The sequence below is a fragment of the Quercus lobata genome, chromosome 10 (assembly GCF_001633185.2).
Source record: "Quercus lobata isolate SW786 chromosome 10, ValleyOak3.0 Primary Assembly, whole genome shotgun sequence".
NCBI classification, from domain to species: Eukaryota; Viridiplantae; Streptophyta; class Magnoliopsida; order Fagales; family Fagaceae; genus Quercus; species Quercus lobata.
In genome coordinates this window covers 28,190,579-28,208,008 of record NC_044913.1, presented here as the reverse complement: position 1 = coordinate 28,208,008, position 17,430 = coordinate 28,190,579, and the positions used below count along the sequence as shown (strand labels likewise).

Here is a 17,430-nt window from a genome sequence, read left to right as displayed (position 1 = left end):
ATTGAAAAACCAATAGGGAAGATCACGTTTCAGAGAGGTGTCTAGTGGAAACCACATTTTATGCAGCTATTGCAAAAAATTTTAAAAAAAATTGCTACGGAGCAAACTTATGCAAGTGTGGAACTTGGAAAGAAAAAACGGGTGCCAAAAATTCCAAGCGTACGCATATTATATTATTATTGTTGGCATTACGGATTATTGTGATTAAATATTTGCAATATTGTCTTAGGGAATGATGGAATTAGATTAAAAAGAACATAAAATTAAAATAAATAAATAAATACATATTTGTAGCCAATGTACAAGTTTTTCACTTCTGCGAAGTTTAAAAGAGGTGGTTGATGGGCAATATTAGAGCCTATTTGGTTTGTTATTTTGAGTTTTGTGTTTTTAAAATGGTTTTTTTTTTTTTTCGAGAATTTTTTACCAAAACAAGTTTTATAGTGTTCATCCCAAAAAATGAAGAATATGTTTGGCACTTGTTCTCTATTTCAATTTTTTTTACTCAATCCTTCTCTTTAAAAAATAAAATAACTATTAACACAACCTAGGCCTCACAACCAGCCAAACCCTCCTCCACGGCACCCAACCACTAATTGCACACTAACAATTAAAATTAACAAAAATCGACCACAATTAATTACAAATTAACCCAAAAAAAAAAAACTAGATCTGACAGAGAGAGAGATAGAGAAATTAACCAAGATGGAAAAAAAATTATGTGTCTAGTGATTTTGAGAATAACAACTGAGTTTTCCAAAAACTGTTTTGCACAATAAAATTTAGAACAGTTCTATAAAAAAACAATTTTCCAAAAACAATTTCCAAACATAAACTATTTGTGTGAGACCCACCACTTTTGTTTATAAAGTGGGAAAAATGTTTTAAAAATCGGTGACCAATACCCTTAATTTTTGAAGAAATTGATTTACAACTTAAATCCGGAACACATCACTTGGAAAGAGAACACTTGTCATTATCAAGGCCTAATCTTTGAATGATAGAAATAGAAATGAAGGGAAAATATTTCCTCTAATAGAATGCAATCACTAAGATCATCTATGCAAAGGAAAAGATCAAGAGTCAATTACCATAACAAAAACTTAGAATCTGAATTTGGCAAAACAAAGATAAAAAGATTATTAAAACAAGAGGATTTTTTTAATAATTTAATTGTTATAATAAGTAGTAAGGGGGGATTCAAACCATTGTTCTCCTTATAAAGGAGACCAGTTAATATCATTAAGTTACAAGACTCTTGATTAGAACAAGAGAATTCATGCCACAAGTTTAGACTATACTAGAAATTTTTATCATTATGTAAATCAAAAACAAAATTAGAAAGTAACGACTTACAAATGGAATGAATTAAAAAAATATACAACAATTTATCAAGACTTATGTTTGATACTATGTCTTTAAGAAAGAATTTTTCCCTCATAATGGTACTTACAAACTTCCTGGACATCTCTCTTTTAAGATACAATGATCTACTACACACAGAAGAATCATGACAATCAGTGTATCCAGTAAACCAAAAATTGTTAATTTTAAAATTCTAACAAATTATGTAAGGGAGAATGATGCAAAACAGTAAAAGAGTGAATATGACGAATATATATAGACCCAATTAAAAAAAAAGAAACAATGATTAATGAGGCAAAAAGCACGTGTTAATGGTGTAGAGATGAAGATGAACAAATGCAAAAAAAATTAACGACAATTAGCTTGAAACGTTTGGCAACAAAATTTAATTTTTAAATAAAATTTGTCCAAAAATATATATAAGCAAGCTTGGCCCATGCACAATCCAAGCCAATGCAAAGCGGGGCAACACTCATATGTGATGGGCCAAGCTCACTTTGGATGGGTCATCCCTATAGTGCTCCTTGGGAACTTTATAACTAAGGAAAGTTATTCTTTCATTGTGAATAGCGAGTGCGGTATTAAACTTCTTCATTAAGTAATGTTCAAGCAGACACTTTTAAAGTTAATTTCTTATTTACTCCTTAAGAGCATCTGCATCAGTCCATGGAAAATCTTGCAAAATACAAAAAGTAATCAATTTTACACATTTTAACCCAAAAAAAAAAAACTCACATCAATGAGTGTAAAATTGTACAAAAATGCAAAACTGCTACAGTAACCGTGCATATATACACGGTTATTGTAGCATTTGCATACTAATATTTTAATAATTTCTAATTTCACTCCTTTTTTTTTTTTTCTCTCTTTTCTCCATCTGCAAAACCAATGCATTCTCTCCCTTTTCATCTTCTTTCTTCCTCTGATACACACCCTCCCACTGACACAAAATCAAAAATCAACCACAAAAATAAAAAATCAATATAGCAAAGGGAGGGGGAAGAACAACATAAAAAATAATATAAATAAAATAATAAAAAAAGAGGATAATTAATAGATCCTAATCCAGACATTTCTTTAGGTTCTTGTTAGCATTGGTTTCTTGTTTGATCCCAACATCCACTTGAGGTTGAAGCCGCGGAGAGAGAGAGAGGTGGGGTTCATTTGTTTTGCTGCTTTCAATCCACAACATTGGAAGCCTCGGGTTTGTGAGTTTGGTGTCAATATTCAACTTATATTTTGACTTTATGCTGCATCATGTATTGTTAAACAAAAAATTCATTTCTCCTTGTTCATCGCATATGATGTACTTACTAAATGCAATTTTTTTTAAAACGTAGGAAACAATTTTAAAGGAGAACCCTTTAGACTCGCTTCTAGCTAGTAAAACTTAGGGGTAACTGACCCCACCTGCTCAAATTTGACAGGTAATCTGGGGGCATTCACTCCATACGAGCTGCAGAGTTCATGCTCATGCCCATGAGCATGATAAACTGCATGCATTGTGATACTAATAACAGATGAAAGAGAAAAATGAAGGTACCAATGAAATTGTCAAATTCTCGCACATAGCAACCATTCATATATACATTTTTTTAATTGAACATTGTTGGGGATAACAGGACATGCTTGAACATTAACAAATCAGAATTTCATTTATCATAATAGTAGTCATGGAGAAGAAAAGTGATGAACCATACATCCATAGGAGGATAGAGAAATAAAACATTGCAAATCAAAGAGTCATGAAGAACTAGTGCATCTTCATTCCATCGCTACTTTCTCTCCTGCTTGTTCTATACCTTGCACAGATGGTAACGAACAACCAGAAAAATGGTATTATTAACACTTCAAAAGTTTACAAATACAGAAAAGTAATGCACTGCCAATTAAAACCTTAAGCCATATAATAATATCATAAATTATGGACTTCTTATTTTTTGAAGTCCACTACCTTTCACACTCAGTAAATTGCTTGAAAAAATAACAAAGCATGGGATTAATGACAAAGTCAGGCAAACAAAGAAAAATTATGCACTTCAATCCAAACAAAACCTTAAACCATATTATGATATTACCATCTTGTTGACTATCTCATTATTCCATTCCATCCGCTCTGATGCTACATATGTCCATTCGATTTCTTGTACACAAGGTATGAAGCATATATAACCTAAAAGTTATCTGTGTGTGTGTGTGTGTTTTCCATGTGGAACCCAAGTTGACGAGGACATTACTATTGTAATAGTAAATAACAGAAAACAGCAGTCAATTTCTGATTTCTTTCATATTCATACATTACAGTTAGATGTAAAAAGAAGTCCGGTACTCTTAATTATGGTCAGCTAGGGAAGAGGAAGAAGGTAGGAAACAGAGCAAACAGATGACAAGGGAAAGATCAGGAAGGAACTTGCAGCATCTTCTATGTAACCTTAAATGTAATGAAGTTTGGAGAGAACTGGACATTCTCAATACTTGCAACATGGTTCTGGCTCGGTTTACTTTATTTAGTTTTTTGGTTTCTCATTTCTCCTTCCAACTCAACACCTATCTATAAATCAAAAGGTTTTATTATTTATCTTGGCCTTTTTTTTAATAACTAATTATACTTTAATTAGATAAACACTAATGGGCTCAACCTTAGCACACAGGATCAGGCCCTATTGGGAGAGAGGGGGGGTGGAGAAGGAAATCTAAGGTCCAAATATGAACCATCTAGACACTAACCCTTCAGACACAGAGAGTAAGAAGATGGAAAAAGACTACAACAGTAAGTAATGCTGGTATATATGATAATATATCACTACAGAGTCCTTTGACTCCCAAGGTTCAGAATACAATCCCAAGTGAAATTCTGTTTGCCCAATAGAATAGACATATGTAGCTTCAAGCATCAGTAAAATATTCCATATTCAGAACACGCAACAAATAACTTCACACAATAACCCAAGTTAGATGAAGATTGCAAGTGTGGCATGAGTCTCTTGTCAAGATAAAAGCATTTGCAGAAAGTTTAAGCCTCACCAGTTTGACCCTTCCTGTGGAAGACTACGACTGTAGAAAGGGAATTCGAAAAGGAAAGTTGTTTTGAACCATGAGGGCAAATTCCCATATACTGCTGGTGGCAGCGGAATTAGAGGGCTGCAACATACTATGTTAGGCTTAGTTACTTTCTCCTCCTAAATACACTTAAAAGATTTGGTAAAAGAAGAAAGGAAGAACATAACCTAGTTTTTCTTTTATAAAGCCTATATCCAGTCACATTCCCAAACTTCTTATCTGCCGATTCCTGGTAACAATTATGCAGTATTTATCATAAGCAGATTCAGAATGCAGTGGATATAGTAATTAAATCCAAAGCCGGGAGAAGCAAACCTCAAGCAATGGTATGCCACTGATGAAAAGAAGCAACAATGTGAGGAAGATTGGCCCAAGGATTACAAGCCACTCAGCACCTTCAAGTACAGGTGTGGAAGCCACAAAAATTCCCCACCAGAGGAAAATCTGAGCTCAACATTCATCAAGGTTTCATTATTTTACAGAATTATAATCAAGGTAAATAATGTAACAATGTTGTTGAACATATGATGTATTCATATAATTGTCATGTTCATGAGGTATGGCTTCTGAGCATGTGAGATGTATGAGGCAAGCATATGTTACCAGATTCCCAGAACTGAAGGCTAATTTTAGTCACTTCCTCAAAAAAAGCTATCAAATTTTTCATAATTAAACTATCTATTTTCTTTACCCAGATATATTGAAGAATCAATACAGTAGTGCCACAGCAGTGGAGACTCATATTTAGGATGTCATTTAACCTAAAATTCAACAGCCTAAATGTGCATACTGTCCATTATTCAGTTGAAAGAAGTCTAGATGTTACAAATTATGAGTCATTGATATAGTTTCATATTTAGGAGTTTATAGTTATAGCAGTAAAGTATAAGATAGATAGCACACAAAAAATCTGCACCTTGCATGCAACCAGTAACCATGAGAAAGATATCATCAATTACAAATGATATGGATTAAAACAGAGAAATATATATATATATATATATGTATGTATGTATGTATGTATGTATGTATATCATTACTTTAAGGTTTCTTTTGTTAACAGCGTTTTACATTTCTAAAGCAGCATCATGAACAGAAGCATTCAGCACCAGCTCTAATTATATGTGCATCTAAACGAAATGGCAGCACTAACCTCACCAAAATAGTTTGGATGACGAGAGTATTGCCATAGTCCAACATTGCACCATTTCCCTCTATTTTCTGGAGAGTTTTTGAATGTTAGTTTTTGCTGATCAGCTGTTGCTTCAACTAGAAAACCCACTGACCAAATAATCCAGCCAATTATGTCCTCAGCCTGGAGAGATGGATTTCTGTTGCTTGAATTAACCACTGTAACAGGCAAACTAACTGTCCACACCCAGACAGCCTGCAGTGAAGGGGGTAAATCACATATCGAATGTCAAAAACTATATATAGACACTCCAACTGGCAACTAGAATTCCAGTATACAGTCATAGCTAATCCAAAATAGATATAGAGAAATCCTAAAAAACCTGAAATATCCAGAAAACTGCCAGTTTTCCCAAACTAGCACGCATTTCATCAAAACGCCTATCCTCCCCCCACTGCAAGATCCTGATCATAGTACCCAGAAAATAAAAATTAAATATTAAGTTGATGTCTAGGTGATTGGTGATACTGCACTAAACAGCAACAACATTGTTAAGTTTGGCCTGGCCCTAGGGATAAAAATTATTTGTAAGTCAGTATTCAAGTTAAGGATTTGGACAAGTATATAAACTAATTTTAGAACACCAAAACCAAAGCAAATGGAATGATACAAGAGAAGATAGCAGCATTCAGTAAATTGTGTAAAAAGAAAACAAAACTTTTATTAAATCTAAAAGTAAAATTTGAGTAGAAGAACTGATAGAGTCCACATCCACCACTATGGTTGAAACTAAGCAGGGGCCAAGCATCAAAAACAATAACTAAAACAAAAATGATGCCTACAACATAACAAAGGACATGCCTCAAGGTAGAGGTGAATGCCAGAGATTTCATCTATCCACAACTCCAGGTAGTTCAAAATATGAGGTTTTGTCAAGTTGATTTTCAAGAACTAAAATCAAGTCACAAATTTAATAAGCTGTCTAATAAAATGTACATAGACTAGCCTTGCTAACTAATAAACTTCATCATTTCATGTTAGAATCAAATAAATCATACCTCATTAATAGAAACAGTCCCAGGCGGAGACCCCATATTACTACAAGCAAAGTCAAGACTATCTGAAATCACAGCAGCAAAATTATATATATAATGAGACCATGTTGAACAACACATTGGCCAGCCACAATTGATGGACACTTTATGTGAGGCCTTGATATGACAAGTTGGGATACTGCCTTAATCAAAAACTTAAGCGTATAGATTTGGACCCAACAATGTTATATTAATCACTCAGAAATGTCAGGCTTAATCACTTTCACTCAAACATGAAATTCCAACCATGAGGAATATATTGCACTTGAGAGACACAAATTCCTTCTTTTTATTAATAATCAGAACACAACCACAAAAATCATTTATCCAACAAAAAATATAATTTTTTTTAGAAAAATTGAAAAAATTACCAATTGTTTCAACAGTTTAAGCATCCTCACTTAATAAGTAGGGTCCAACACGTGGGAAAATTTTAAAATAGATGGTAGAGCAGAGAAAAGGTTCAAACTTAGGATCGCATGCTCTGATACCATGGTAAACTATCATTTGTCCCAAAAGCTTAAACCACTAGGAAAGTGTGAATTTAATCATTTAAATATAATTCTAACAAAAATAGAAACTTGGATTCCATCATAAGCGTAAAGCAATACCCACTTAGTATAATAAAGTTGGGTTATTTTTCAAAGAGTAAGAGTCTCTGCAAAAGTGTGAAGCAGAGGGTGTTAACACGTCCAGCCCAATCAAAGAAAAATAGAAGATCATATTTTGAGAATTTTCCACAAACAAACCCTGATAATAGAGAGTGCACAAGCACAAGCACAACAAGACAAACATGATTATTTATACCTGTCTGAAATGCCATGAGCCTTTCAGAACCAGAGTCAATATGGCAATGATAACAAAATTTGTGCTTCCTGCAAATTCAAACAACAAAAACAAGAAAACCAGAGTTAACGTGCAAAACAGCTTTGCAACTCAACAAGCAATAAAATTTCCAATTTCATATTAGCGTTTTAAGCAACAAACGGATTAAAGAAAGAAAACCCACCAGCGAAGTCAGTGACTTTATCGAATTTGAGAAGAGCAGTGACTATAAAGAACAACAACTGATACCCCACCTGCAAATACCAATATCCAATTTATTTTGAAAGGCTTATACATACATCAATAAAGAAAAACTCACAAGGAGAGAGAGAGAGTATTACAGTGACAATGGCAGTTAAGCCCAAGAAATGGGAGTCGATAACGGTTCCCATGAGTATGAAGATCTAACAGTGCCAATGACCAAATAGAATAATAATGGTACTTCTTTATATTATATATATATATATATATATATATTTTTTTTTTTTTATTAACGTGCTACTAAAACTTTTTTGTTTTTTTAGAATGGCATTTGTTAATAAAATATAAGAAAAAAATTTATACTATTTTTATAGGAATATAAATAGCTGTTAAAAAATAAGTTGTTTTTTTTTTATATTTTAACAAAAAATTTATAAATATATTTCTTAAATTAATACTTTTAAGATATTCATTAACTTTTATTTTATTTTTTTAAAATTTTATCACCTACTGTCTTTGGAATAATGCTAGACATATAATCTATTTCATAAAAAATTTTACAAACTACTGATGTGATGAATGATTATTGGTAAATGAAAAAAGTGATATTAATAGTGAGCCTAGATGAAAACAAATAAGAAGTTAGCTACATTTGTAAAATAGTTTGTGGTTATAGCATTACTCATTTCTTTATACACTGTCTTTTTGAAATCATGTTTTAGTTAAAATTATAAAATCATATTTTTGGTGAGTGAGTGATGGATATTTGTCCATGTGTCACTGTTTATTTAAGTATATGATAAGAACTAATTAAGGAACGTGTGATTATCATTACTCTAATTTTAAATGCGGATACCTCATCAGTATCTCTATGTTTTGTTTGGTTTGGTTAGGTTAGGCATTAATAATTTAATAATACTCCTCCATTCGGGTCTTGTGGTTGGGATTTCATTTCAGCAGACTCAGCAGTCAGCACCGTTGGTCTTGTGGCACTGTTGTGTTCAATTTACAACCTTGCAAGTTTTCATACTGAGATATTTCTATACTGGTCCATATTTGGCAAAAAAAGATATTTCTATATGCCCCAATTCAACTGCTATTTAATTCATTTTCATACTTTTAAGAGCAATAATGATTTCTTGGTCATCGTTTTCCGATCCTTAAGTCCATGAAATTCAAAGTGTCTCGTATGTATATCCTTTTCTTTTTTTTCTTTTTTTTCCTGAGAAGAATGTCTATCAAATAATAGTCAGCCCATGTAACATTCAATATACTCCATTTGGTGGAACTATGACTTTTTTTTGTATTTATATATGTTAAAGTTTCAAAAGTTGGTTTCAATATTCCATTTGGTGGAATTATGACTATTTTTTTTTTTTTACTTATATTAAGTTTCAAAAGTCGATTAATAAAGTTTTTTTTTGTCCAAGAGATTTTAGAACTAATTTTTCCTACATTAAAAAAAAAAAAAAAAAAAAAAAAAAAAAAAAACTTGTAATTTAGCAAGACCAACTTAATATATTTTGACTTGTCTAAAGGGATAAGATTTAGTGAGGTTTTTAATATTTGATACAGTATCAATTAAGTATTTTTTATTCAAATTTCCATATTATTATTTTTCTGTTTAAAACAGTTGTATTTTGAAAAGAAAAATTGATAATTAAGTTTTTGTATTTGGGTATTATTGAATTTCTTTTACAAATTGTTGAGTAAAATTTATTGTTTTTTTTTTTTTAGCAAAAATGATAGCAAATTTTATTTATTCAAAACACATTGTACAATAGGAAAAAAGAAAAGAGAGATATTCTTCTAACCAAACAATGATCCTCTCATTCTTTTTTTGTTAGGAAAATTTATTGTTAATGATTATTCGCTATACTCAACAATTTATTGTTTCATCAAAATTAAACATTATCAATTAGGGTCAGGAAAATTTATTGTTAATGATTATTCGTTATACTCAACAATTTATTGTTTCACCAAAATTAAACATTATCAATTAGGGCCAGCCCCAGGTCTAGGCCTAAGACCCTAATTGATAATGTTTAATTTTGTTCGTTGAGTTCTTTCTCTTTTCCTTTTTGAAAAGAGAAAAGAGTGGTCGAATTTTGGATCCTTTAACACTATGGCATCATGAGTTGCACAAATGGAGATAGCTCATAATAATATCTTCATTGTTTTTGGAGAAGACTTCAAGCTTCTATCTTTGTTGTGAAATACAAAAAAGGAAAAAGAAAAATTCATCTTCCAATTATGAGCTATCATATCTAATTCCATTTTCTAATTTAATCCAATACCACATAGTATATGATGGAATCCGCTAATGATCTTTCCTCTTTCCATCCTGTGGTGTTCTAAGATATTCTTGAATTTCATTTAAAGGAGCAAACCACATAAATGGTTCTGTTCTAATACAAACTGAATAAAAATAAGATTAGATTCTCAAAAAAAAAAAAAAAAAAGAATAAAAAAAAGATTAGAATCAATTTTGAATTGGGAGTTGAAACCGGTTAGGTTAATGTGTTTGCTTTGTCTAAACACATTTTAAAACTTTCTTTAGTTTATATTTAGCTGTCATTCATAGGTTATGTAGTCATTTTTAACCTACGTGTGTTGTGTGTATTATGTATCTATTTTATGTGGTTCTCAAAAACAAACAAAAAAAAGGGATCTGTTTTATGTTTGTACGAATGCATTTATTTATATAGGTTTATTAGATAAGTATATTTTGAAAAACTAACTGTTAAATTCAAAAAGTTTAGAACAATTAACAAATTTTGAGCATAAATTTGTGTAGATATAGATTACAAAGTCTATAAGTATGATTAGACAATACTCAAGGTGCTGCAAGTCAAAGTACAAGAACAAGAAAGCTACTGTTTTAAGGAATCTAATTTTAGCAGTTTTCGTTTCTCAAAAAAAAAAAAAAAAATTTTAGCAGTTTTCGACCGATCGAAAGTTGCATCTGCAGATTACGTTTTCAGCCCAACAGTTTATTAAGCCCAGTAAGTGATTAGGGTTTTAGATCTAATTCACATAGTATTTAAAGGAAACCCTAAGGCACGTTTTGAAGAGACTTTGGAGTTGCTCTTTTGAGATCTAAAAGGTTCTATGCCTTCTCCTTTCAAAGTCACTACCAGAAAACAATCTACATACTATTAGAATTGGTAGATCGAAAGTTGCTGCATACTAGTCATCAAAAGTGTTGGATCTAAACCTTCAATGGTGGTCTCGGAGTCATAGACTGGAGGTCTATGTTGATCTATAGCATGAACTGGAGGTTTATGTTGGAGCAAATTCACATCAAAGAATTTTGAGAGTTTCAGAACTAGGTTTGATAATCATAGTTAAGTTTACTACGAATTAAATATTTTTTACTGTAAACTTTTATTTAATATAGTGGATTGTTCTTCTTGGGATAGTTCCCCCCAAGTTTTTTACCTTGAAATTAGTTCATTTCATTAGTTTTTCTGAGTCATCATATCTTGTGTTATTTACTTTTCCGCTGCATGATATATATGATGAATGTTTAACCTAATATCTACATAAAAGACCAAATTCAAAATTAAAAAATAATAAATTAGGCTCCAAAGATTACATCAAGCCACAATTACATCCTATAAAATCTTCAACAACATTAATGACGAAATTCAAAATTCAAAAATGTGATCTGAAAAAGGAATAAATTCTTAAAATAAAATTGATTCTGCTCCCTGCGCTGGAGTCTAAACATATAGGGTTTAATTCCAGCACAAAGTGGGACCCAAAGTGGCTTGTTTGGATGCTGGAAAACCTCTAGCTGTGGGCTTGGAACCAGGCACATATCTGACATATTTTATTAATAAAAATTATAAAGTATGTGTACATTTTACGTAGTGGCTCCCCTTGATATTTTTTTAAAAAAAATTATGCAAACACTCATTTGTAGTACTATTGTCTTAATTTTGGTCGGTGGGGTTGTGTATCCGTTGTTTACTCCTCAATGGTGGGTTCAAAGGGCCCTGTCTTGGTGAGGTTCCATATCATAAAAAAAAAAGTACTAATGTCTTTTAATATATATATATATATATATATAATATTCAGTTTTTTAGTGATATAACTTATTAAATTATGGAGCATTGAAAGCCTATGTTTTCAAAATATATAAATAAATCTTTTTAGTAAGAGTCCGAATGTGGGGATGTTCTAACATTTCTCTTATATATTGAAGTTCGAAAGAATTTTTTTTTTTTTTGATAGGTATCCAAAGAATATTTTAATCCTTGTTAGAATCAAAAATCTTTTTTTTGAGGATATCAAGAATATTTTACTCCTTGTTAAAATCAAGAACCTTTGGTTGCACAATTGCAATACGAGTCATGGATTCTGGGCCAGCAAGCCAACTATTCCACTGCCACTGGGCCAGAAATGCAATTCTCCCAAATACGAGGAGCCATGAATCTAGAGTGGAGCTCACTGCTTGTCCTTTAAATGCCTATATATAGATAGATATCAAAGTTGAAATTTTTGTAATTGGTGCTTATTTTCTCTAATGATTGGGTCTAGCTATAGCACTGTTTAGAAACAGGAAAAAGAATAAAGAATATGCATTTTAAATTTGATTCACTAAAAGTTATCTTTCTTTTATCTCCAGCTCTCTTTCTCTTTGGTGGCTGAAGAAATTGTGAGGAATAAGATGAAGAACACAAGTTAACTTTGGATTTTTTCTGAAAGTTGTAAACTTAGCTTGAGCAAAGTAAGTATATTCTAGTTAAAAACTTATAAAACTCTATATATACTTGTGATATTGGAAATTTGTTTTGTGGTGGGTTGTTGTGTTGTGTAAAAGGACTTGGCATGAGACCTTCCTCTTCTCTAGTAACCATCGCTTCCTCTAATCCAACGGTTAGAAAATGAGATAATTGAGCTCAAAGAGGCAAGAGCTAAAGATCAAGAGGAGCGAGCTAAGGACCAAGAGGCACGAACTAAGCAAAATGAGGTCCAAAAGAATATTCTTAGCTTTTTGAAGAGCAAGGGTTATGATGATGCCCTTACTTATGGGGGTGGTTTATCTTCAAGTTAAAACATTTTTTGATTGGTACTTTATTTGCTTTCTACAACTTATACATTAGGAGTTATGATTTTAATTTATTGGTGTGGTTACTCTTAATGCATTGTTAGAAATGTTTCTTATAACATAGTTAATGTTTTTACTTTACGATTTTAACGAAGTATTGTTTTTATATTTGTACAGATTTCTTATTGGTGGCGTTTAGGGGATTTACTTTTGGCATTACTTGAAGACATATGAGGACATCTTCCGTTAGTTCTAAAATAGGGTTTAGGTAGAGTTATTGTATGTATTGCAAACAATTATTATATGGAATGAGTTTGAATTGGATTCTTGTTTTATTTTTTACTTGTGGAATATATGGATCTTTTTTTATAAATGTGTCGTTGAAATAAATGTGTTATTCAAATGTGAGGTTTTAATAATGTAATGAAAGGTTACAAGTTAATATCAAAGTCATGAAAAAAAAAAAAAAAAAACAGAAAATAAGTTTTAGTGACGAATTTTTTCGTCACAAATATAGCAACAAAAAATTGTTTTAGTGATGAAAATTTCGTCACTAAATATAGCAAAATTTTGTAAGAAATGGTTTTAGTGATGAAAATTTTCATCACTATATGTGCCTGGATTTTATTAAAAATAGTTTTAGTGACGAATTTTTTCGTCACTATATGTACCCGAACATAGTTTTAGTGACGAAATTATTCGTCACTAAATATGATTTAGTAAACTAAAGTGTTTTTAGTGACGAAATATTTTCGTCACTGAATAGTGTTTTTAGTGAGGAAAACATTTTGTGACGAAACGTTTTCGTCACTAAAAGTTTTTTTTTTTTTTAAATCAAGTCGGACTTTTAGTGACGAAATTTTTCGTCACCAGGACTTTTAGTGACGGGGCTACAGTGACGAAATGAGTTTCGTCACTAAAAGTCCAATTTCGTCACTAAAGGTTCTTAGTGACGAAAAACTGGACTTTTAGTGACGAATTTTTTTGTCACTAAAAATACATTTTGTTGTAGTGGCAGTAAAATTAGGTTAAACAATGTGTTTTCAAGGGTCTAAAAACTAATGCTAACTATCAAAATAAACAAATAAATAATGATATAAGCTAATATTTTGAAGATTCCAAAGTTATTTATTACATAAGTTGGTAAATACAAAAACATAGAAAAATATGTAGGAGGTAAAAAAAAAAATTAATTTTTGTAAGATAGAATAAGAAAATTTTAAAATAATTTTGAGTGAATATATAAATAAAAAGGTATATATATGTTTGGAGGAATGTAATTTAAGTAACTAGTTTAAAACGAGTTTTTTTTTTTTTTTTTGGGAAATATCTAATTTAATTTGAATGAATAGTGTTTACTTTAAAACCAATTTAATGAACCAAAGGAATTACTATATAACTTCTTTTTTGTGTTAAGTTTAAGACAAAGGGATCAAAGCAATGTCATTTGACCATTTGGCTATTAGCAATTACGAATTGTGACCATAATAAACAAATAAACTATGTGCCTTAATTTGCTTGTGTCATCAAATAAGGATTTTGAAATTGAATCTTATCTTAGCAGCAATCATATAAAGAGAATGTAATTTGTTTGTTGTTCGGATTTTTTTTTTTTTTTTTTTTTTTTTGAGAAACGGAGGAATGTGTGATTTAAACCACATATATGAGACACCAAACAAGATATCATTATCATTGGACTATGCTTAAACACCAAAATTTGTAATTTAGTCAAATATTCCAATCAGCCCAACCATTATAAAACTTGGGAAATGCAAATGCTAGACTACAACTGGGGCTATTAAAGGAAAAGGTGAAAAACTAGTGGATAAAAACAAATGTTCCACTGCTAACTCAATATGCTTTGGGCCGAAGTAACAATATTCTCCTTTTTCATTAGTTTGAAAACTTACGAAGCAAAAAAATAGTAAATCAATAAGAAATGTCATATTTTACTGAGGTCAGAATCTACCCATATACATTCAAACTCAAGCGGGTGCAATGGACACTTTTTCAACCTCAACAATATACTCAAGAGTTGCAAAGGGGGGAATTTGCACACCAGGACCTAAATCTGTTCCCTTCTCCCCAAACCCCAAAGTAGGAGGAATTATCACTCTTCTTTTACCCCCAGCCTTCATAGACCTCAATACATATTCTATCCCTTCACACATTCCCCTACTATATGGCCTAGACCCCATTACCAGAGCCAATGGCTTCTTCTCACCACCAAATGTATCCACAAACACTTCCCCATTGCCTTCTATTTTTCCCTTGAGATCGATTACAACCAGGTCCCCTGGCCTTGGAGAAGCTCCGCCGCCAACTCTCAACTCATAATACCTGGGGGGGGAGGGGAAATTGTACATGTTAGGACAGTTATGCACTTCAAAGTTCTAAGGCCAATACTGTCAAGTTATGGACAATGAGAACTTTTACCTTATGCCATTTGGCAAGACCACCTCCTCTTCCTTTTCAACATTTCTGTAGAAGATAAATCATGGTTACTGGTTGCAGTTTAAAAGACCATATGGCTAAATTTACATATAAAGATCAAACCAATATGTGAGAAATCAACAAATTGAATTGATTCTTCCAATACAAAACTATACAATAATTAAAGCATATTGAACCTAGCCTAACCCTATTCTAATCCTAGGAAGCCTAGGTTGCTTGACCTATAAGTACACGTTTGAGCTTTACATGTTTGGACCCAAAGAGTTCTATTATGTCTAATATCTCTCCTCGAACACAAGGTGGCAAATTTAAGACAAGGTTGAGTTTGGACAAAAGCAAGCAGAAATGACCAGAAGCAAAGATGGAGCAAATTAAATTAATTTTCACAATACAAAACCATATACTAGTAGAGCAAATTTAACCTAACACTATTGATAGCTCAAAGAATTCAACCAGCCTTAAAAAAAAAAAAAAAAAATTATTCCCTAGTCTTAATGTCATGTCCAATCTCATGACAATAGTGTAAGTCCTCATCTTTATCTTAACTTATCCTATCAAAATTCCCCCAAGCCATACACTCCTACCATGCACGACTTGATTCGAACTTTACCACAAATGCCCAATTTCTGAATTATTCGTTAGCTTCTTAAACTTTTAGTCTCCAAGAAAACTGTTATAACCATTTTAACTTGAGTGTCTCCTTTGTCAACAAACACTAGTGTAGCCATCAAGATATCATATATATGAAGCATTAAAAGCAACAAGGCTTGATCCTAAATACCAATCTATTAAAAGCTTTGAGATGATCCCTGCTTTCTATCTCCATGTGTAGTTGACACAACTCTTTCTTTATATACAACTAATTTTGACATATAAATCTCATTTGATTTCTACAATAATTCTTGAGGAGAAGTCTCGTTTAGACACTCTACTTCTGGAGTAAGATTTAAATGAATGGTACTAAATGCCTTCCTACTTCCTACTAAGCTCTTCTTATTTATCGTTATTCATTACACGTAACATAATAGCTAATTTCTTGAACTTATCCTTAATTAATCTTTTTTGTAACAAAATATCTTTAAATAGAGGTTTGCAAATCACTCAAAGTATCTTCTCCATCAAAGGGTTTCATGCACCTTGAACTTTTCCAAAAACTGAATCATCCTTCAACTTTTATTTTATATATATATATATATATATATATATATATATGAAAACTGAATGGTGGCGGATAGTGAAGTTAGTTGACAAACCTAGTATTTGCTTCTTGTTGAGAGACTTCAATTCGGGTCTTAATCTGTTCAGAGATTACACCGACAGCTAGAAAGGCAGCCCATGCAAGGCCTGCACCAAGGCCAAACCGCCTGGTCAATGTGGAAGCTATCCAGTCTGTGCTATCAGCAGTGGCAGGCTTAGGCTTTGTAGGCTTGAATTCTTGTTGGACGTTAACTGAGACTGGTGCTTGTTGGTTGGATGAAGATGTACTTAGCTGTTGAGATGGTGCTGGAGATTGAGGTTGTGAAGGTGGAGTTGATGGAGATGGAGGAGTAGGTGGAGGTGTTTGTGATGATGATGAAGAAAACTGAGTTTTTGTAAGTGGGTGGGACATAAATGGTGGTGAGCCAAAGATGGAAGCCATTTTCAGGATGGAAGATTAAAGAAGCTTGGATAAGGTAGAGATATGAGAAAGAAGAATGCTGATTCCATGTTCACTGTAATTAGTAGGGCTTTGGTCCCTACCCTTTTCTTTTTTTGTGATTTGGAATCTTACCTTATCCACATATATATGCGATAGATTTTACATTTTAGGTGGTGGGTCTCTCTTACTCTTTTTTTTTCTTTTTCTTTTTTTAATTGTGTGTGTGTGTGTGTGTGTGTGTGTGTGTGTGTGTGTGTGGCTGCATAAAAAACGTAAAGAAACTTGAAAACAATTTTGTTACGTTTAAGAAAGGATGAACTCTTTTCAGTTTCAGAATGTAAAAGTGGGCTACATCATTCTTGGAACAAGAAAAACTGGTTCTGATTGCACTTCCATGCCTGAAACCTAGATGAAACTATTATGCATTTTAGCTGATATGAAACTATTTAATAACAACCAAGTAGGGGTAGGGTTGCCAAGTAAATATGACTACATAGCAGCCATGATGTCCAAGACATGAAAGTGTCCTGTTGAAAGACGAAGCTTCGGTCTAGTGCATTGGATGGGACACGAAAACAACATACTTAGTTTTAGAAAGGGAATC

At 32.1% G+C, this 17,430-nt stretch overlaps 2 protein-coding genes and 1 long non-coding RNA gene across 4 annotated transcripts; 1 reads left to right on the top strand and 2 right to left on the bottom strand.

The window, feature by feature from the left end:
* Nucleotides 1-2,903: 2,903 nt before the first annotated feature.
* On the bottom strand, nt 2,904-7,930 carry LOC115964069. Of its 2 annotated transcripts, none has more exons than XM_031083372.1 (10): nt 7,818-7,930; nt 7,661-7,730; nt 7,459-7,526; nt 6,616-6,677; nt 5,940-6,021; nt 5,579-5,812; nt 4,741-4,869; nt 4,593-4,654; nt 4,390-4,506; nt 2,904-3,161 (listed from the first exon to the last, which is right to left on the bottom strand). In XM_031083372.1, coding segments are annotated over exons 1-10 (876 nt in total). In that variant the 5' UTR covers nt 7,869-7,930; the 3' UTR covers nt 2,904-3,160. The 2 variants fall into 2 exon arrangements, with proteins under 2 accessions (XP_030939232.1, XP_030939231.1); XM_031083371.1 differs by having other exon boundaries at nt 2,904-3,167; nt 7,818-7,905.
* Nucleotides 7,931-12,314: 4,384 nt separating this feature from the next.
* Nucleotides 12,315-13,068, top strand: LOC115963143. The gene is made up of 2 exons (XR_004085720.1): nt 12,315-12,412; nt 12,911-13,068. It is a non-coding gene; the product is annotated as an uncharacterized LOC115963143 (long non-coding RNA).
* A 1,525-nt stretch (nt 13,069-14,593) lies between these two features.
* LOC115962558 (peptidyl-prolyl cis-trans isomerase FKBP17-2, chloroplastic-like) lies at nt 14,594-16,936 on the bottom strand. The gene is made up of 3 exons (XM_031081414.1): nt 16,441-16,936; nt 15,170-15,214; nt 14,594-15,073 (listed from the first exon to the last, which is right to left on the bottom strand). Exons 1-3 carry the CDS (start codon nt 16,824-16,826, stop codon nt 14,719-14,721), a joined length of 786 nt encoding a protein of 261 aa, XP_030937274.1. The 5' UTR covers nt 16,827-16,936; the 3' UTR covers nt 14,594-14,718.
* Nucleotides 16,937-17,430: the final 494 nt, after the last annotated feature.